Genomic DNA, 22,839 nt, shown 5'->3' on the forward strand with positions numbered 1-22,839 from the left:
AGATCTTGAAACATACTATACTGTCAAATGACTGAATTATAAAGCATTATTAGAAACATTAATGTGAAGATAAATTATTGGTAAAACAAAGAGAGCTTGAATAAATCTACCCTTAAAAAGAATAACTGTGGAATACACGGAACATATATGTGTATGCATGCACGTGCCCATCTGTGTGTGTGAGCACTGAACTATGTAGGACTTCCTTCCGGCTTTAAAGGGCTCATCTCTGGACACCACGAAAGCCTTGGGCACCAGGAGTGAAGGTAAGCTTTCATGTCATGATGGAAGTAATATTCTGCAGCTACAAAACGCAGAAATGACTGGGGGCAACAATATGATAAAAAGGAAACAATTTTAAATTCCTTCTATATCAGAAATAGTCTTTACTAGTTACCTCTGTTATGTTTATAGCTTTTTCTATCGTAACCAGTGTTATTGTTATATGGTTTACACCATTAAATTAGTTATCCTCAGCATGACTTGATCAAGTTATGGAAGCTCTTATATAATTTAAGAATCCCTTTATAGAAAAATTACTTTGTTCACTCAGTCATCATACAGAGAAGGCAACATGAGTTCTGCATAAGTGCAGTTTGGTTAATGTTCAGTCCTAACATATTTCTGAGAAAGAATCTGCCATTCTCAGCAGCAACACCAGCTTTGCCTTATGAGTTACAAACTAAGCAAGTGATTGTCCATATTCTAACCACACATTTTATTTTAGACACAGCAACTGTATTATATTTTCTTTGTTCTAGCACTTGAAGGGATTTTATTATATGTTACTTGTTGTATATCTTTATATTTTTCAAAAACTAATGACATATATACATATAATCACTGTTCACAATCTTAAAAACTACAATAAAATTAGAAGAATTGAAATACCGATGGTAAAAAAAAATGAGAGGAATATATCTCTATTATTAATAGTATAATTAAATAAAAGTTCAGCCACAGCACAATGTAAGTGGTTGCCTTCACTGGAAACTTCCAGAGAAGTACAACACATGAACAATAAACACATTCTGCTAGGACCAACCAATTAGTAGCAAAATAGAATGACTTTCCAAGAGCACAGTTCTAAGTAGGAAAAGAAATGTAATATTCAATATTGCTTTTGTAGTTGATATAATCATAAAAAGAAAAAGAAAAGCCTTTGATGATTTCTAAAATTTTTTCATGAAAAATATTCTAAAGCAATGATTAATTTTTGTGGACTGATGAAAGTATCTCTCCAACTGTAAGATTTATGAAAGATATGTAAGAAACAAGCAGTAGTAGACCAAAAAAAAATCTGTACAAACTTACAAATTTCATAAAATATACCCAGGGGAGCCACTTAAATAAAAGTTTGCACAGATGACTTTGCTTCAATGTTGTTTAGTTTTCTCAATCTCTATTAGTATTTAGATATATTTAAATTCCTATTACTGCATTTATCCTTTGACTGGGAGCCCAGCAGAGAGAGAAGCATGCATTTTGATGGAGTGGTAGAGCGAGGATGGAAGGTAATTGGCCATCAGGGTGGGCACGCTGTAGGGAAAGGTGAGTAGGCTTTGTAAGAGGGAAGTGTGGGTGAGCAGCGTAATATGGGCTCGTGACCACTGACAACTTAAAGACACCAAGGAAAGAGAATAGAGAAAGCTATCAGAAAAGCGCTCAAGGCAGGTTTGGTTTCCTTCTGAACTTTGCTTAGGGCAGTAGAAAGAGGATGTTGTAGCATATGCTGTACTCTCCAATCACAGACAGAGATTGATTTAGTAAGGGGATCAGAAGCCTATGGAAGACGTTTATGGAGCTTCCTGAAAATATGGAAACTCAGATTTCCCATGAAATTCTACAATTTCCGTACAAAAACATCACTGATAACCGATTCCTGTTACTAAGAGTATACCGAAGCCTGCCTGGTTTCTCTAACTTGAAGAACCTCTGATCCCCAGCGTCTACAGCCACCTCCCATTCCTCCAAAGTGTTTTACATGAATTGGTAGTGTGGGTTTACTTTCTTACAGAAAAGGTAAAGCAAAAACACTCCCAAGGACCCACCTCTGCTCCCCCCTTTTTAAAAAATTTTCATTATGTAACTGGGAATAGTAACATGAAACAAAGGTGGAATGTCTTGGTTCAACAAAAGTCACAGAAAGAAAAGTTTTAATACAGTACTATACTAACTAGTGACTCATCTAAAAATCTGTAGACCATAGTGGAAGGAATATCTTGATGTTGTAATTAAGACTATCTCAATGGTTTAATAAAATTGTTTCTAAATTATCGTATCATAATTGGTTAACTGCTTTTTCCATCGGATCTGGTGAAGACTGAGACCCTGTGCTTCCGTAGAGGTTCCCTTCTGTCACTCCAGAGAATTGAGGCGCAGAGGACTCGGAACATTTCCTCTTAGTGAAGACAAGCTCAGTATTTTCTCAATGTAATTCATAACAGAGGATACATTTTTAAATTTGTGAACTGATACTGGTCATATGTGAATTCACCTTTGACACCAACAGCCAAGTTCTTGAGCAGAATCCCTAATGTACTTGATCAGATGCACAAGTCAAATGTGGTCCAGTGAGAACGGAATACTTTCTTACAATATGCTGACAGGTCATTGCATGGAAACGGAATGACTGTTAGCCCAACTAAATGAACTTGCTCTCCTAAACTATGATTTTCATAGTGGCGACATTTTGGGTTGCAATGTAATCATTTGTTTCCTATAATAATAAGGACTTAGAAGAGTTATGCAAGAAATGCCCCAAAGACAGTATCTAACATGCTTTATGATACTGTTTCAACATAGTGCCTTCTTTTCATTTTTTTTTTTTTGAGGAAAAGGTCAATTTTCAAAGCTCATTCGTGTCTATCCATAATCCCCATGTCAATTAAAAACCAAAAAGGGGTTGGGGAGAAAGAAAATCTAAGCAGTTTTTACATCTCAACACGTGTGTCACCTTTCAGAACAGCACAAGAACAGCAACTGCAGTCTAGTGGAATTTACTTTTCAGTACTGGGGATTAACCCCAGGCTCTCACACGTCCAGGCCATGAGACTTCACCGTGATCCATTCCAATCCTCATTCAGTCTTTTCAATGTTTCAGGGCTTTGCTCCTCTTTTTAAAGGAAGGGATGCGTTTGGGCACGTAACTAAAACACTCTCCAAGGAGAACACATATTCAGTCAATTCTCTGACCTTCTTTGTTGCTTATAAAGGAAACAGGTGTTTGTAATTCAACTTATGCAAAAAGAAAAGAAAATGATACATCACAGGAAGCCCTTTTTAAACAATGAGTTAAAATAAAGCCATCATTAAAAAAAAACCCCACATTTTCCTAGGATTGGGATGTAGGTCACAGTAAAGAGGTTGCTTATAAGAACAAGGTCCTAGGTACAATGCTCAGTCCTGTCTACAAGCAAAACTTATTTTTCCTATAGTCCATGTATAATTTCCCTATTTCAATGCAGAAGTACTGTTTACTATCCAAGCCCTTACCATTTGCAAGTCATTTCGTAGACCCAGAGATGAAACAGGGAAAATGGACAGCACTCAGTTTTTGCTGAGATGACTTTCAGAATCAGGGTATTAGCTTTCCATGTCACTGTCAGTTCAGCCATGATGGAGAACACGCAACGTGCTTCAAGGCTCAGGCCGTCCTTTAATCAGGATTGGGATTTGCTGTGTTCTTGACCCATAACAAGAATCAGTCTTTACCTTACAACACAGAGGATCCAAAAAACTTAAGGTCTGTGTTCCCATCTCAAGCTACTTTTGGGAAATTTCGAATCCAGGTCAATGTTACATTGAACTTAATTTTGTAAAAATGAAAATAGAGAACTACTGGGCATCTGTATGATTCCTATCTGTTAGAATTTTATGTCTCTCAGAAGTTTGGCTGATCTTTTCATATTATTATTCCCATTTGGCAGTTATCAAGCAAATGTCTCTGATTAGATGTTACATATTTTTGCTATTCCCAATCCTCTAACCCTAACCCCCATTATTAGAGAAAGTCACTTCTGGTAGCATTTCCCCCACAAAGCATTATAGAGATACTTTTAAATGTTTTTCTGCTGTAACCAACAGCTCTCTCCTCTTTACAATGAATCCAGCCTCGTCTCAAAGATTTTTCAATTTATTCTTTCATCGCCAGTGTATTGTTTCTGACTCAGTCTTTTCCCACGAATTCATTAATCACACTGCAGTATCCTTTTGGAGCACAATCTTTGTCTATGTGATTCTCATTCTTACCTTTACACATGAATTCTCAATCTCTTTTCTGTATTAAATAAAATATTTATTAGACACTGCACCAGGAAAATAGAAGTAATATATGTCAAAGGAAGGAGAAAAGCAGAGTAGAAATCCAAACATTTACAGTCTGGAATAAGAACTAGCTAATAAATAACCTTCAGTAAAGAGAGACATTGAAAGGTTGCTTTCACAGCGACACACAACCATTAGTCCGTACAGGTACTTAGGAAAGCCTCACCAGAGGAAGGAGAACACAGCGGCTCTCTGCCACCATACACTGGCATGGCACCTTGCAACTGTGATACAAAAAGAAGGTTTTTAGTTCATTGAGAGGGCTGATCATTCAGGATGGAGAAGCCTGTAAAGAAAGGCAGAACGCATTTGCCAGTCCAGTCCTGATCTGTACTTACAATTTAGACTCAAGGCTGATGTTCAGGATTCTCTGCTATAGATGATTTTTTCCCCCCCTGGAGTTTAGATCCTTTCTACCTTATCTACCTAAGTTTAATGCTTTGTGAAATTTTGAGTATCCTTGCAATACATTTTTAATATTGACATTTTGCTTTCATATTTGTATTTTAGTAAGCACCTAGCATTTGCATAGCGGTTAAAAGTTGAAGGAGAGCCCGAAGCACACACTGGTTTTTTTTTTTTTTTTTTTTTTTTTAAGGTTCAAACTGTATTTTTTATGAGTGTAGTTGAACAGTGTGGCTCATTTTCTGAGAGTTGCTGCTTAGTGAGCTGGTAGCATGCGGTTCAGTCTTTTCTCCCGGGATTCACAACGCCTGGTCAGATAAGACTAACAGTACCAGGGTTGTAAAGCGGCGCCGGTTGCTCTGTTCATCTGCTCCTGATATGAATTTCCATCTTCCCCCGAGAGCAGGTGCAAATGCTCTTTGTAACTGTGCTAAGGAGCAATGAAGCATGAAGGGTACCAGGAGGAAGGGAAGAGCTATACACACCAAAGCAGAAAATCAGTGTATCTAGGTAGCTTGTGGAAAAAAAGGGGAGTGTCGATTGAGAAATATTCCCCATCTATTCAGTAACCTTTCAACTGCAACAAAAGAAAACTAAAGCCCAGATACTTGTCATTTAATGCCAAAGAGTTCTGATAAAAACTAGCAATATTATCAAAGTATGTATACATTTATGCATGCATGGACACGTAAATATATTCAACTATAAAAATTTAAATAGCACATTATTGCTTGGTGATTTATAAATGCTCAAGATACCTGGAAAATTATTGTTGAAAATACTACATTTCTTTCTTTTCCATTCTCTCCCTCCCTCCCTCCCTCCCTCCCTCCCTTCTCCCCTCCCCCCTCCCTTCCTCCCTCCCTCCCTTCCTCCTTCCCTCCTTTCCTCTCTATGTCCTTTTTTTTTTGGTTCGTGAGGAAAGAATACTTACAAATAGAGGGAATATCAAAAGGTCTTCTATACTATTAATCAAATAAAAGGCTTACCAAAGTCTAGAAATGAATCTCGGAAGAGCTACTTCCTTTATTATGTTCCCATATTCATTTTAAACAAAAAAGATTTTTCCTTAACCCTCAGAAATTAGAATGCAATGAAAGAAATCACAATGAGAAAAGACAATAGCAAATTAGAAAGGAGAAAACACAGTAAGACTTTAGAAAATACAGAATAAGGGAAAGTTTCAAAAATGTAAAATATAATTAAATTATACTTATATTTAATACAATATATATGTATGGGTGTATGTATGTGTAAGCATGTGTGTATATGTATGTGTATATGTGTGTGAATGTGTGCATGTGTGGTGTGTGTTGTATGTGTGTATGTGTATATGTGTGTGAATGTGTGCATGTGTGGTGTGTGTTGTATGTGTGTATATGTATGCAGAGTGCAGAGCTTTGCTCTCCACGACTCAAAAGTCTGTAGGTATTTAAAATTCCAAAAAAGAAATCAATATTCCAATTTGTTGAGTCACTGGGTTTGATAAAAAGCAGTCTTGAGAAACTGACTTTTCTAATATTTTGATTCAGAATTACTGGCTTAACACAATGCCATCTCACTGTGACCAAGAAGCAAACATTATGGGACAAGCGCCAAGCAACTGCATATTTAAATGAGAAACTTTTTTTTCAGTGCGCATCCTTTCCTGTATTTTGTAAGCCATAGAAAGATCTAGCTGGGATTACCTGGTATCTAGAAGCCCATCCCTTCCCGGAAGCAAGAGCCAGCATTCTTTATGACCCCGTCCATGTAAACTGGGCCGGATAGGCTCAGACCCAGTAGGCATCAACACAACAAGCCACATAGTATGACAGAAATGAACACCCACTTCCTCTGCTAGAGTCCACAGCGGACAAAGCAAACAACATACACAAACCCTGTGGAACTGTCTTCATTAAAAAAAACAACCCATCTCTCTCTCATTCTTTCTAGCCCAAATGCCTAACCTTCATGAAGAAAACACTGAAAAGGTCTCCGTTTTCTGGTTTCATCCACCGGTGCCGCCAGGCCTGACGCTTTGCAGTAAGGCTGTGTGTTTTTCTGCAGATCCACCCTTGAATGCTAAGTAACTGCTCTGCACACGCCTCTCTCTGCGGAGCTCAGGGAAATGGCAGCCAGAGCAATGAGTGGTTGGCATGGCAACAAGAAGAAGAAAATCTGCAGCCTTTTGTATTGTTAGAACTGCTTGTTTATTCGCCTCAGGGACTGATGAGGATAGCTTTAGTCATTTTGCTGGAGAAATGGCACTGCACTATTTGGCTCTGTATAATTAATATAGTATATTCCATAGATCGTATTTTAAAGGGGATCTCAATTTAAAATGGAGGCAGGGAGGATGGGGGTAACAAAAAGCAGGCTTCACTTTTCTAAGGTATCAAAGGGAGAACAGAGAGAAGCTTAGAGCTATCTGCTGCTTTCGTATGAGTGATGCCAACCTTGCCCCCATCACCCCATCATGTACTTTCCAGCTTCAATATGTAATCTCTGCAACAATAAATGTATTGCCTGGGTCTGTCTGTCATGGGGTTGCTTGAGTGATGGGGATGTTAAAATATAGGAAAGGCTATGCTATCTCCTGGGTAGGGGGCAGATCTAAAAATATAGACATGCTAGGAAAACAAAGACATCGTAGGGAATAGTTAGGAGTAAGGTAAAGCAATGCCCTTCAATTTTTATATTTACCCCAAGTGATATCCAAAAAAGAACCACTTCATTCCATGACTTGTTTTGTCCCTATCGGCATTCAAACACCATGCCTGAGGTCAGCTGAAGTCACCAAAGTCTGCTTTTGATCACTTGTGTATATTGACACCTATAAAAGTCTTTTTCTCCTTTTCCTCCTTTCTTTCTCCACTTAGGAGGAAATTGAGAATCACACTTAGGATTTTATGCCATGGACCCGGAGTGTACCTGTGAGTTATGTAAGAGAAATGCAGACGTTGCCTGCCATGGACGACTGTTGCAAAGGGCGGCAGACTAGCGGTCTTCTACAAGGCAGGAAGCCTGGACCCTCTTAGTAAATGCTCTTAGGGGTTGACTACACCTGAGGAGGGTTAGACGTGAAGGCTCGTCTTCTAGATTCCTTCCACATAACCATTGTATTATTTGAAACGATGGCAAGGGAATGACCAGGTTCCAGTAATGTTTTCCAACAAAGGGCAAATGCTAATATTTACAAGATTAATTCTGTGAGCCAAGAAGAATAACCTCAATATAAAGAAATCTTGAAAGCCTCGACAGTCAGCAGCCTGCTTAGAAGGTAAATAAATGATAAAGTATACACAAAATTTACATGTCTTTTCTTAGGGAATGGACTGCTCAGAATGAAAGCAAGTTTCACAGGGTTCCTGGTCTTAAGGTTCTTTGTTCAACCCCCTCATCTTCTAAATGTGCATCTCTGAACAACTCTTTTTTTTTTAAAAAAAAAGATTTGTCTTTATTTATTATACAGTGTTCTGTCTGCATGCATGCCTGCAGGCCAGAAGAGGGCACCAAATCTCCTTACAGATGGTTGTGAGCCACCATGTGGTTGCTGGGAATTGAACTCAGGACCTCTGGAGGAGCAGTTAGTACTCTTAACCCCTAAGCTATCTCTCCAGCCCTCTGAATAACTCTTTTAAGCAGTCTGTGCTCTAATTTTCTCATTTGAAAATGAAAACATGAATGACAGATGTCTCTGTAGACATCTCAAAATGGCAAAATTGATCAAAATAGTATACAAACTGGAGAGCCATGTGGAAACTGTGATGCTATACAAATTTCCAAGCTGTGGTTCTAAGTACACAATTATCCTTCTGTGTCCTTGGCTGGGGTGATGGCTGAAAAATCCCTGTAACATCAACACATTGTTCAGGTCCTTACATAAAATGTCATGTTTGCTTGAAGCCTCTGAAATCCTCCTATATGCTTTAAATCATCTCTAGACTGTGTATATTATTGGATACAGTGTATAAATTCTATGTTAAAAATGAATATACTGTATTGCATAAGGGACAATGAATAGCAGAAATATCCTTATCCTCTCCAAACACCATTTCTTTCAAGTTCATTTAATTCACAGTTGGCTCTACCCATGGATGTCAACAAGGACAAGGAGAAGCAGGCTCCAGTTTGTCAAGCAACCCTGAGGAATGGAAAGGAGCCAAAGACTTTTCTATCTTTGGACAGGTAATAGTGCTCTGAGCAATGTGAGCAATGCAGAATTAATACTTTTCAGATCTGGCTTTTTCAATCAGAAAATATTATATTAAAATTATTTCATAATTAGGTGTAGTAAGGGTAAAATTCTATGCCTTAGATTTCAGGATACCAAACGAAGTGACAGTCAGTTACATTGACAAGTCACAAACATACGGACTATAGAAACCATGTCTCCACATCCTTAAAATGTCACTTGAAAGGTAACTTTAAACTTCCACTTTCTATAATGATGTTCTGATCAAAAATTTTATAGATTTTTAATACAAGATTTATAGATTTTACAGATACCAATCAACCCGTCTGTCTCTTTTCAAGTAACCTCATGCTATCTTAATATGAATTCTAATAAAACTTTGAGCCTTGCTCCTGCATAAGAAGCTTATGGATGATATGTCTTATTGTCATTCTGATCCAAAACTCCATGAGGGTCAAAATGTATTTCGTTGCTTTCTTCAATAAAGTGCAAAAGAAAGGAAGGGATTATTACAAGCCATTTTTTTTCTTCTCAATTATGCTTTGGAAAACAATTTTAAAAGTCAAAAACTATCCTTTGGTTAGGTAGCTTGATTCTGAATATCTTCACATGCTTTTACATGTTCCTGTGTGTCCTTTAAAAAGGACAGAGAAATAAATCATCAAAATTAGAGTTGAGAAAATAATTCCACCCCTCTTTCTATGGGCTCGTTTTACATTGTATGGCAGGGAACATCTGGGCAGGCTAAAGAAATACAATTAAAATATCATTGCCTTCTAACACATCCTGCTTTCCAATACTGGTCTCAGTGCACAAGAACAAAGAGAAGTTGGCCATGGACGTGCATCTTTAAAAAGTGTTAAAGCCCATACATGAAATGAATAGTCAAGTGGTACATGACAAAGCAGGGCACAAGGCTGAAGGGGCCCAGTATTAGGGAAACAGAGCTTCCATTTTAAATTCTGTTTATAAAGAGGTTACAAACTCAGGTAAAAGACTTCTGAAAATGAAGAGACAACATTTTTGAGTCAACTAGGGATTTCCTGGTCACTACAATCATAGCTGAGGACCTTCTTCCCCTGAGGAGTGTTTTATGTGAACAGTTTTTTTTTTTGAAGATTATATTTTATGGGATAAACGTGGTATACTTTTACAATGTAGGTAAATAAAAAAGAATGAGCTCTTTGGTCATTCTTGAAATGCTCACCTCCAAATATAATGCCAGTTCCAATGAGGTCACCACCCTCAAGGCATAGCATTTAAAAAATGGCATATTTGAGATTTAGGCGTATTTGCATACACAGGTAATGATTTATAACACATATTTTAAGAAAATTATAAATCATCAATGACAATAGCTATTATTTTATTAAACTTGTTTGGGAAGAAGCTGATTATTGATTTATCACTGGAGCATTTCTGTAAGTATGAGGAAACCAAATTTTATATTCTTCTATCACTACAGCTTTCCACACTGGCACATCTTAGGGGCTCAGTAATTGGCCTGTTATTTTTTTAGAAAAGAGTTAGTTTAAAAATCACACAGATGACGATGTACCACCTCTGTCACTGTGAGCACACATAAGAATACTTAGAAATTGATTTCTCTAGGATAACACAAGGCTCATTTGATTCATGTTGAGAGAACTGCACAATAAACACTGGATGTTCCTGACACCATCACAGAAAGGAAATACTTGTGAGTTGAATCTAATTTTTATATATATTATCTTCTCAAGGAAGCTGGCAAGCACACACTGACCTGACAAATAAATTTTTCTGAGCTGTTAAATACTTCATTAAGATCACCGAATAAATAGGATATTACATGATACTAGTTGTTCATGGCTTGACCAAGCATACTATATACAGTAATTTTTCTATATTGCATTGTATGGCTCCATGGGAGTCTATAAGAGACATAGCTAGTCTGGCATGGTGACTTATGCCTATAATCCTAGCACTTGGGAAGCTGAAATAAGGGAATAACCTTGACTTTAAGTAGAGTCTGGACTATACAGTAAGCTCAAGGACAGCTTGAGTGGTATCCTCCTCAAAAACAAAAACAAACACAAAAAACGAGCCAACAGGAGTGTAATAACAAAGGACTCTAAAATCAGGGATGAAAGTATAGTTTTCAAGTTAATTTGAAAAAGACTGTCTTTGCCTTTTCCTATTCATTCCATTGCTGGTCCAGCACACATGTATTGAACACTGCAGCTATAAAGCCAGGGGCTGCAGGATGTGATAAGGACACCATCAACTCTTTCCTTCTTTCTAACCATGAAGCTGTAGCTTGTCCTCATCCCCTTATGCCTCAAACCTATCAGAGTCCTTTCAGTGGGAAGTCCCACCCTCAGCCAGCTCCACTGTATTCGGCCAGAGATAAAAAGCCCTTGTTCAAGAGTGCCACCACCACTGCTACTCACAATGATGGCAGCTAACAGATACTATGTCTTGGAACACTGGCTTTGTACCCTCATCCTCACTGTAACCCTGAAAGGCAGGCCTATTTTCACTTCATTTTTCAACCACAGTGTCTTATTAATAAGATGTATGTCTCCTTGGAGCACTACATAGATTCTGAATTTCCTGTTTCAGTCAAGAAATATATCCAATCTCTTTTCCCATTCTCATGGAATTCTGCAGGGTTTCATGGAATTCCCAGGGGCTTTGTATCAGAGCAACTGCAGAGGATTCAACTTAGTGAAGAAGACGTCCAATCTTTAAGAGGGAGACAGCTTGTGCTAACGGTGAAACAGAACCACCACAAGCTAATGGCTTCTGCGGTGTTTGACAGGCAAAGCTACCCTGTACTTCAAAGAATACTTACACTATCTTGGTATAACCCTGTGAATTTATTTGGTACCTCAGAAGATAGTTGGAAAAATTTTCCATAAGTAAAAACAATCCCCTTTAAAGATTGCCTTTCCATACTTCTCATTTGAAAGACTGATGGGGTACTTTTCACTGTTCTTTCTACAATAAAAAGAATTATGCCTCTCTAATCAAGCCCTTGGACTTAGTCACTCCCAATGCTACTTAAGCTAATAAGAAGAAAACATTATTTTCCCCCCAATGGGTTAAAATACTGACTGTTCATAGCGAGATAACCATGCACTGAGTATTTTGCCCATAAAAATTAGGGTAGTAAAAATTATGCTGAGAACAATATCAAGACTACAACCAAGTTGGGGAAGTCACACTAACTGCCATGGTTCTTGGTGCATAGTTTGCCAGGGCACTGATTCCTCCTAATAGGACTCTCGTCCTTGAAAAGTGACAGGACCAGCTGCTGCAAATTAATTCACTTGCAGAGCAGCTGACTACAAAGCATAAAGAAGTCCTTGCGGCCCCTCAGTTACCTGCTGTTTCTCTGTCAGCCGAGGTCAGCTCTCCATTGATGCCGTTCTCTTTGGTATCTGAATAGGTGCCCTGTGACCCGTGCTCCCCAAAGGCGCCCTCCTCCTCCTCTCTGTATGGAAATCCATTGGCGCTGCGGCTCAGCCCTTCCCCTGCCCCGCCTTGATCCTTCATCTCTGGAGGGTGAGGGTGTGCAGCTGCCTCTGTCAGTGAGGCTGACGTCCAGTGTGGCGCCTTCCCATCGTCCTTCCGCTCATCAGCCATCCTTCAGAGCTTTGTACTGTCTCCTGAAGACAGAAGTGTGTGTGTTAGTTATCACTTTGGGGACAGTTTCCTGATCTAAAAACATCAGTAGCAAAAGAGGGGAAATTTGAGGTCAAATCAAATTTCAAAACAAAAGGCTTGCTTTATTGATCACATTCTTTAAAAAAAATGACAGATATTATTAATACAATAACTTTTACATTTTCATTGTTTTTGCAGAGCATGTCTGGAATATTCCATGAAATCCTATATATTCTCTAAACAAAATAAAACAGCACAAAAAGCACAACCGTGTCTCAGGACACATGTTAACCAATGTCTTTGACATACATTCTAAATATTGAGCCTTTAGGCAAAGCATGTGCGCTGGGGGAATTCACAGTGTGAGAAAATTAAGTAGAAAAAGGCAGGAAGAGAAATGACTGGAGGAAATTTAGATTATCAGACCACACTCAACTACTCTTTAAAAACACAACTTTCAAGAGAACCAGGAAGAGAAAATGGCCAGCACTTAAATTTTACTAGTATTTATGCCAAGTCAATTCGATAGTTTTCTGATTACTGTAATGTAATGAGTGAAGGTTACAGACTAAAATTTTCCAACAAACATAATACCTATAATTTGAGAAAGTCTGACATTTTTCTACAAGTACAAATCTCACAGGTAAAACATGAACACAATTGTGTTAGAACTATGCCTTCTTTCATGATATCATTCCACTGCTAAGTCAAGCAGGGTTTGAAAACACTAGGGCATTGACGTAAGGAGGAAGCTGTGAATTACAGCACAGGATGGATTCGCTGTGGAGGAGGCATTTTCTCAACCTTACGTGAATGGCAGATACCGTATGACCTTCTCTTTCTTACATGCGGATGCTAAGTTTAGAGATGAATCTGACAGGATGAGTCACCTCTCAGTTTGATGTAGTCTTATTGATGGCTTATTGTCCCCACACAGTGGATGACAACATATGCAATGATTCTAATGGAAATGAGGAGCATTTTTTTTTTTTTTTTTTTTTTTTTTTGTAAAGAGTAACCAAAGCAAAGACTTCCAAACAAACAAAGGCATTGTTAGGAAGAATCTACTTCTTGCTCCCAGCTGTTTATAGATCCCACATATAAATTAAGCTGTTATGGAAGCAAACTTTCCTACCAGATTTCTAAGAAGCACTTATAGTTTACTGAATTTACATATACTTATTATTTGTGTGTGTGTGCATACGAGCAAACATGTGCCTGGGTGTTCATGTATATGACAGAGGACAACTTTATGGGGTCGATGGAACCTCTGCTTCCACTTTTATGTGGGTTCTGGGTACTGAACTGAAGTCATTAGGTTGGTTCTGTTGGCTAACAAGCACTTTTAGCTGCTGAACCATCTTGCTAGCCCTGCTTCTGAAGTCAGGGCTGTTCTTTGCTTTTGACGCATATCAAAAACACAAAAACCAGAAATTAGACAAGTTAATAAGTCCATTCATCTAACTGATTCTAACACCAGAGTGCCTCCAAATTTGTTTTCAAAGTATTCTGTTTATAGTTTATAAAATCGTAGTTAAGCAGCATATACAGAGCTTCGATTTAAAAATGTGGACTGAAGGATTCATGAACAAACCAGGAGTATCTATATTGCATACAATGTACAAAGAACTTAGTATACAAAGAGATTTTTTCCCAACAATTCCTAGTTTCACTGATTACAAAATTAAAGCAAACAACACAAAGAAAACATTAGTAGTTGTGTTTGTTATGGTTATAATAATTACCCCACCACTTATAGACAACCAGTCATTACATGTAATCATTTTAGGTGGTGTTTCTACAATTTCTAGTGAAATGATAGGAACTTGGAAACTTGGTCAAGCACATGCTAGACTTGCTTGCAAATCTGTCCTGAGCTATTACTAAGGGCCCAATAAGCATCCTGAGCGGTATGACAAACATCCCAGGAATGGAACCTGATGGGACGAACATATTCTCAGGACTAACTTCCCTGCGTGTATGTATGAGAAACTAAATATGTCTATTTTATACAGTGATCCAGCAACATTCTACCCCCATCCCATCCTGCACTGTGTACCAGTCAAATATCAAACTGCCTGATATAAGAATCTAAACACAGTGCTTTTTAAATTGTTATAGTATCTTCACACATCTTAGAGATGAAGTGAATTATCTAGATTCAAATAGCCACATTCTGGATATAGAGCTGCCTTCCATAGCATCCGAGTCTCTGGGCAGCTTCATGTCTTACTATTCCTGATTTGTGTGTGTTTGTGTGTGTGTGTGTGTGTGTGTGCATGCGCACACACATGTGCATGTGTGAGCACACAGAATAAATAGTGAATACAGAAAAAAATTACATGAAGAAGTCTGGGCTTTTCTCATGTATTGTTTTAAAGAACAAATAGGCTTTGTGTCCTATATACTTTCAGTTCTGTAGAGAAAACGAATGGGTAGTATAGTGTTTCCACAATTCATCTTTATAAGATTCTGAACATCTTTATAAATTCTGAACATCTTTTAATAATATGACACATTATAGTTAATAAAACAATATCAATACATTATTAGCTAGAACATATAGTGTAGTGCCCACTATTTGTTTGTCTGTTTCTGGGTTCTAGCTAAGATACTATACTATATTTAATTTCCATCTCTAGGTTCCTCTAAGACTTCTGGGTTGAAGAGTACTACTCAAATAAATCATACAATTGCACTCCATTGAATATGCCTGATTTTTTAATGACTAGTTTGGTTTACTTGTTTGTAAATGAAATAGCAGATAAAATGCTCGCCTAGGTGTGCTAGTTCACATGTGTGCACACCTTGAGCCTTCTCAGACCTCCTTCCTAATCCTCTGGGCATTTCCATTTTAGGGCGGTATGATGATACACAGGCCAGCAGCTGTTTGCTGATATCCTATACACCAGCATGTGTAAGAGGATCTGAGAAAGGCTTAAGTCTGTAGTGTACGCTCAACTCTGAGAGCTAAGACTTTATTTCTTAGGAATGAAGTTTAATGTAGAAACAAAGGACATTGATCTGTGGTTAGGCATTTGTCTATGTAATGGGTGTGCATAATAAGTGCAGCATCCACAGGGTCCAGAAGAGGCCATCAGATCCCGGAGAACTGGGTCACATGTGGTTGGGACCTGCAGTCTGGGTGCTGAGAACCAACTTAGGTTCTCTGTGGAAGCACTATACACTTTTGCTCTTTAAAACAAAACAAAACAAAACAAAGTCCAAAAATAAATAAAAAACAACAAAAAACCTCTAAACAAAAACTTATCAATCGTTCCAGCACATCTGGGAGCTCTTGATAGTCAAAGCAATACACCAGGATAATAACAACTCACAACACTCAGATACATTTGCCTATGCCTCATCTCTCACTCCAGGATTCTCTGGAACAAATTTTCCAGTGAACAAACCCCAACCTTTAACTACCAGACCAACATCTAAACAGACACATGCTTGTCTGTAGCCATCCACTCAAAGACTCACATCATTTGCTTTTAAGGAACTAAACATTTACAGTAGAAATTTTTGAGTGCTTAATGCTTTAAAGTTTTGGAACTTTTAAAAATTAATTAAAAACTAATTTTAGAAGAAGAGTTACCTAAGCACACAAATTTCACTTAATACCACATAAATCAGAATCCTTGCCTAGAAAGCATTACCCGACTGCATGAGAAGTTGCAGGGTGCTCAGACATCACTTCCTAAGTCTGAAATGTGTGTAGTCTGCCTATTAAGTGTCAGCTCTCAGTGTGTGATAGAAAATATGATTGGAAAAGGATGTTGCTGCTTTGGAGGAAAAAAGCTTCTTGCACCAAAGGAGACACTATTTGATCATGCTTATTAATATTCGCAACTGGCTGTTAAAGTAGAATGATGCATTTCACTTCAATTCTAACAGAAGTTTCAGTGTCACACTTGTGCCTGTGTTTCAAGTTGCCACGAGGTGGACTTGTGATAGTTAACCTTGATTGTTAGCCTGATACAGTTGGAAAGATAGGACTTCAGTTGAGGAATGGCCTCCATAAAACTAACCTGTGGGCATGTTTGTGGGACAACTCTATTGCTAATTGATGTAAAAGGGTCAAGTTCACTGTGAGCAGTGCAACCCCACGTCATGTGGATGTGCACTGTGTAAGAAAGATAGCAGAGGCAAAGCGAGCCAGTAAGCAGCATCCATCCGTGTTTTTTTTTAAAATTTATTTATATGTATACACATGCCAGAGAGGGCACCAGATCTCATTACAGATGGTTGTGAACCACCAGATGGTTGCTGGGAACAGAACTCAGGACCTCTAAAAGAACAGCCGGTGTTCTTAACCTCTGAGCCACCTCTCCAGCCCCTCCACCCATGTTTTCTGCTTTAATTTGTCTCTGCTTCCAGGTTCCTGCCTCTGCTTTTCTTGATGATGGACTGTTAGCTGTAAGACGAAATAAACACTTTCCTCCCCAAGTTGCTTTTGCTCAGTGCTTTATCACAACAAAAAATATCAAAGTAGGTAGCAAGGAAATAACTTGGTGAAAAAAACTAAATACTATGGAAAAACTCAATTCATGACTTCAGGACAAGTGTATTCCAATTTTCAATTACTTAGACTTTTTTAAGTCTAATGTTTTAATTAATGTATGACCTTGCAAAGTAATTTTCTAGCTTATGAGTTGGTCTGCCATTATCAGTGCTTACTAATACTGAACAAAGTTTCACAACATTATCTTATATTTCAATACATATTTTAATATTTTTCTAGGTTAAGGTTACACTCTTTTCAAAACTTGATCGGTTTCTCAAGCAAGTGTCTGGATGTGTAAAAGGATTCATAATTTTGTGTTTGTGAGAAAATAATTAGACTTGGCCACAAGCAGCCCAAATATCTGTCTCTAAATATGAGAAACTATTATTCAAATATTGTTTTATTACATTATTGACCCTTGCAGTAAGGGTCTATACAATGAGATAACTTGCATTGAATTTAGAAATAAAATAATAAATTTTGCTTATTACTGATCATTCTTAGTCGAACAGACTGTGTGTACAATCCCACATTCCATTTGTCAGCAGTGTAATGTTCTTCTCTAACTCCCCATTTCTAAGTTGTTGCTATTGGCTCTTTATTATTATTATTTGGTAACATTTATCAAATCTTTTCTGAAATCAAGTAGGAGCTCTATAACAAGCAAGTAACTATTGTCACTATTACCTTCTAACTTTTTACTGTCAGGCGTGATTTCTATGAGAAAGCCACATTGTTCACTCCACAATAAAGCTCTATGCATGCACACAATGTGCAGGAGATACAAACAGAATCAATTGGTCTTTTCTATAGAAAAGTTTCTGCAAAACTTCAATAATTAATATTGCTGTGATAGATTATAAATGGGAACACTCTACCAGAAAAACGCACTTTCTAGAAAAACTTTTAGTTTTCAAATATATTTTTGTTCATCTTTCCTGAAATATTCTTTTAATCATTTTCCACACAGATATTGCTGGTAACTTTACATGACAAATTTTGACAAATGCCCAATGAGTTCTGTTAGTGATGGCAGGGTAACAGGCTTTGTTCTCCATAAAACGAGATGTCCACATTCAGATACACTTAACATCTCAGCTGGTTTAAACTACAGAGGGTTTGCCTATCCCTCCATCTATCATCAGAAGGCTGGATACTGAACATGAAAAAGATTGGGAGTATGCTTTGATGATTCCTGCATTACCTGTTCTTTAGAAAAAGTAAAAGCAAAACAAAACAAAAATGTTTAAATGTATGGAAAAGTGGTTCCTTAGTACATATGCCCTCTGGCCATACAGAAATGAGAAAACAGTGTACAGCCGTCACATTGCCTCCATTGCTTAAGGAGAAACATGAAAATGAAATGGCAGAAGAAAACCTTCTAGACAGTTCTGACATCTTTCTGAGTTACCGATGACTATTTTCTCCAAAAAAAATTAAGGCTAAGATTCAAATCAAGACACATTTTATAGAAAAAGAATCCACTTTCTTATTTTTCTACCTACCTGCTTAACAATTTGGAATTTTCTCTTACCCTCCTTTCCAAGTGTGAAAGATGTTAGTCAAAGATATACCTAACCAATACATTACAGGATACGTTACCATAAAGTGGGTTTCAAATATTTGTTTACTGTTGACTGAGTTAGTCCTCCACTGCCAACCATGAGGCAAACATGAGGAGAAAGGCTCCATTAGAGATGAATGTTTGGCCACCATCAGCTCAAGAGGAAAGAGTGAATTGAAGCTGTGGAGAGTGGTGTAGGAGATGCAACTCACGCTCCAACTCTATCTAAAGCACATGGAGTAGAACAAATGAAGAGATCTAAGCAAGGCCAAGTAGACTGAGCATACGAGGTTAGAAATATTCCCACAATAAAGTATTACAACCCATCTCAGAAAAAGCTTTAAAATTATGAAGATGAAATACTCTTAGGTTATCAACCATTTCAATGCACTATCAAGTATTTTTAACACACCACTTCCAAAATAGATGTAGTAAATCAGTTTTTTTTTTGGGGGGGGGGCAGAGCTTGCAAATGAGTATTTTACCGAGTGACTGTGACAGAGCTTGAGCTCTGGTGATTTTGGACAAGCTGGTTGTTCAGGAAAGAGCAGTGAAGGGCAAAACGGCAGAGAAGAAACATCACTGCAGAGTCACTGAAGTAACGGGGAGGGCAAGCATGCTGTCAGGTCATATTACCAGTCACACAAAGAGATGTGCCTTTCAGGTCCACTGCCCAGAACTTTTATGGTGCATTCACAGAATCTAATCATGAGGTGGACTGTTTTTATTCTACCTTAGAGGAAATAAGGTAGTTTTTAACTTTTACATATGCTACTTGAAAGAGGCAGAAGGAATATCTTGTTGTTCTTTTTTTTTTTTTTTTTTTTTTTTTTTTTTTTTTTTGGTTTTTCGAGACAGGGTTTCTCTGTGGCTTTGGAGCCTGTCCTGGAACTAGCTCTTGTAGACCAGGCTGGTCTCGAACTCACAGAGATCCACCTGCCTCTGCCTCCCGAGTGCTGGGATTAAAGGCGTGCGCCACCACCGCCCGGCCAGAAGGAATATCTTGAAGGAATTTTCTTTTTTAAAGTTGACCCTCTTCTATGACAAGACAACTAGTTCATGTTGTAAAAGGATGGTCAGACTACAAAGCATATTAAAATTGCTATTAAGGTCTTTATTTTTGCCTAATTCTTGGCATTTACTAATGTGTCATTAAACTATACTTGCTTAACTTTCTTTACCGATTGAGGTGATCCTAGTGGGAACATCTGGTAGTAATTCTGAATGTGTCCTGATAATTCAGATACACATGCTCAAAGTGATGAAGTCGCCTAAAACTTTCCTCTTAGAATTCCTAAACAAACACGCTTCATTGCTTGTCCTTGGATTAAATATTGGAAAGATAACATTTAGCCACCTTATATAGTTATTACCAAGCAGCAATAAAGCTGTCAAAAAGTGGCAAAAGAAGAAGTTGGGAGAAAACCACACTACAAACCACAATCCCAGAGAACTTAGACAACAATGAGGACCCTAAGAGAGATTTACATAGATCTAATCTACATGGGAAATAGAAAAAGACAAGATCTGATGAGTAAATTGGGAGCATGGGGATCTTGGGGAGGGTTGAAGGGGTGAGGGGAGAGGCAGGGAGGAAAGGAGAGAAAAATGTAGAGCACAATAAAAATCAATAAAAAAGAAATCTAAAAAAAAGGAAGTTGGGAAAGTCTATAGGAAAACTATAGTATGCATCAGACAGAGATAGACAAATCTCAGTTTTTATAGTGTCTTTGGAACAGGTGTTTCTAGGGCGTTTTCTTTGAGGCATTCTACCCTGTCATCAAGAAGTATGCAATTCAATCAAAACAGAGGGCATATAATTTTGCGCTGTTGCTTCTCTAGAGAGAAACAAGAGAACCAAACAACCAGTTCAGCAACAGAACTAAGCACCTGAACCCTGCTACTCTTTTCATGCAGGCTCAACTATGTTTTGTACAGCCACTACCCATCCCAGCACCAACCATACAACAGAAATGTAGTTTGATCTCTTAAAGTATCATAATTTTATGTAGCACATATATCTTTATGTATTCTGAGGGTGTTTCTAAATTTAAGTATTTGCTGATAAGTGGCTTAAAATCCCAAGTTTCTGCCCTTTGTTTTCTATATAAAATCAAAGGTATTGTTCATAATGACATGAAAAAAATGAAGTTGAAAACCTAGGTATTTGTTTTGGATCTTTTCTGCTTTTCACAGACTGAATATAGAACACCTACAATTTTATCTCATGACTCATTCTTCATCACACACCATGCTAATTCAAAATTAGTATAAGGAAAGTTAGTGGGCACAGAAGACATTAACTCTGATGATGATGGACATGGAATACAAACCCTCCCAGTGTTAGGTTATTGTTAAGCCTGGATAATACAAATGAGTCATAATTCTAAGCAGGCTGGAAATTCAGTAAATGCTGCCAATGTAACTCATCATCCCAAACTTAATAAGGATTTTTCTTCTGTGAAATGTAGCATATATTTAACAACTGTGTAACACATCTAGGCCTTTTCACATATTATACGCATAGAAGATCAAGTACCTCTCGGAAATAAATACATTAAATGTCACAGTCTAGAACTAGCAGTCTAGCTCTGATACTTATATTTAATTAAGGATTTATACTTAGAAGCTAGAGAAGTACTGAGATAAGCAACTTACACATAGAACCAAACCTGCAGGTTAGTTTCGTAACTCTGTAATGAACTATTGAAGCGGTGAGCAGGGAAGATTTGATCCCTATGTCAGTACTGTTAATGTTGAAGTTCAATCGTCATGACCTAAGTAACGTTTTTAAACTAGCGTAAGTCTAACCATCAGGATACAAAGCTTCATATGGAAATTGTAAATTGGACTTTTGAAAGTGGATGATTTTATTTCAAAGATACTCAGCATCAACTGTGATCCAAGAACTGTCAGACTCTGTTGAGTATCACATATCAAAATACTGTAAAATCAAATCTCCTCTGGGCACAGATTGGATGAATATGGTATAGAATTACAGATATCCCAAAGGAGGCTTATAAGCCATGGGTGTTACATCACCATGGGATGACAAGCCCTTAGCTCCTCATGAGGAGAAGGCATTGGCTGCTTCTAGAAGTTGCTACCATCAAAAACAATGGTCAGCACCTAAGGATAAAATGCACTGGGCCTTTCTTTTCTGGAGGTTATGGCATATGTAATCTTAGAGGCCATGTTATTTATGATGAAATGAGATGCTTGGCTTAAAAACAAGATTCCAAAAGTTTGAGAAGGAAATGACACTTCTTAAAAAAAGGAAAAATAATAAGGGATGTAAGCTTGCCAATAAAAATGCTTTAGAACATAAATTCAAAGTCTAGAAACTTTATGGTTTTCATGAGTTGAATCTCTGAGCCCCACTCTCATCTTTCGATCTTAGTTTGTCTTTTAAAGCCCCAGTCCTTTGACAATTTCTACACATATGTAATTATTACTCACTCTTACATCCTCGTTTACCTTCCTCCTATGCCTTCAAGCCCAGCTTTCCTCTACCAGTCCATTTCTTAGATTCATGACATTTGGGTTGGTTTTGAGGTTGATTTAGTTTAATCAGGGTGATCTGTATGACTGACTATCGATTAAAACTACATTGTGGAGCCTGGTGGGATAATTACCGACAAAACAACAGAGGCAGGGGCTCTGCCTCTCCTTGTAAAATAGTTAAAATACTCTGTCAGATAGTGCGTCATTCACAGATAGTGCCCCCGAGCCCCTCCTGTGCCCAGGCATAGCTGTCTATGGGCTTGCCCACTCCTGTGCACAGCCAGGCACCTGCAGCTGCTGTGAGCTCCTGGCTGTATGATTGTGTTTTGCTCAAAGGTGGCATTTTGCAGTTCGTCTTTCTGCATCTCTCCTCCTACATTCTTGTAGTTCCGTCTTCTGCAGCATCCACAGAGCCCCAGAGAGGACAGCATAAATGTTTCGTTTAGGGCTGAATACCCAACTATTGTGTATGCTTACCACCTTGTGAAATTTATGAGTTTCTGAATTTATTGACAGTCTCTGGAAAGTGAGGTCTCTTTGGCTAAGGTTGAGTAGAATTTGTCTAAATACAACTATAAATATTTGGAAAGCAGTTTGAAGCTGTGCTAATTTAGCTAACCAACCCATTAATTTCCGTACTAAGGCCTATGCCTCCATCTGTCATGGGTTTCTTATCAGGCTCACAGTACTAGATATGAATTTTCT

At 37.9% G+C, this 22,839-nt stretch overlaps 1 protein-coding gene across 1 annotated transcript in view; it reads right to left on the reverse strand.

The window, feature by feature from the left end:
• Positions 1-22,839, reverse strand: part of Map2 (microtubule associated protein 2) — a 268,877-nt gene that overhangs the window by 50,171 nt on the left and 195,867 nt on the right. The window contains 1 exon segment of the mRNA XM_042055511.1: positions 12,274-12,558. Coding sequence (XP_041911445.1) covers positions 12,274-12,535 — 262 coding nt within the window. The 5' untranslated portion in view covers positions 12,536-12,558.

Source organism: Arvicola amphibius, chromosome 8 (genome assembly GCF_903992535.2).
Source record: "Arvicola amphibius chromosome 8, mArvAmp1.2, whole genome shotgun sequence".
Classification (NCBI taxonomy): domain Eukaryota; kingdom Metazoa; phylum Chordata; class Mammalia; order Rodentia; family Cricetidae; genus Arvicola; species Arvicola amphibius.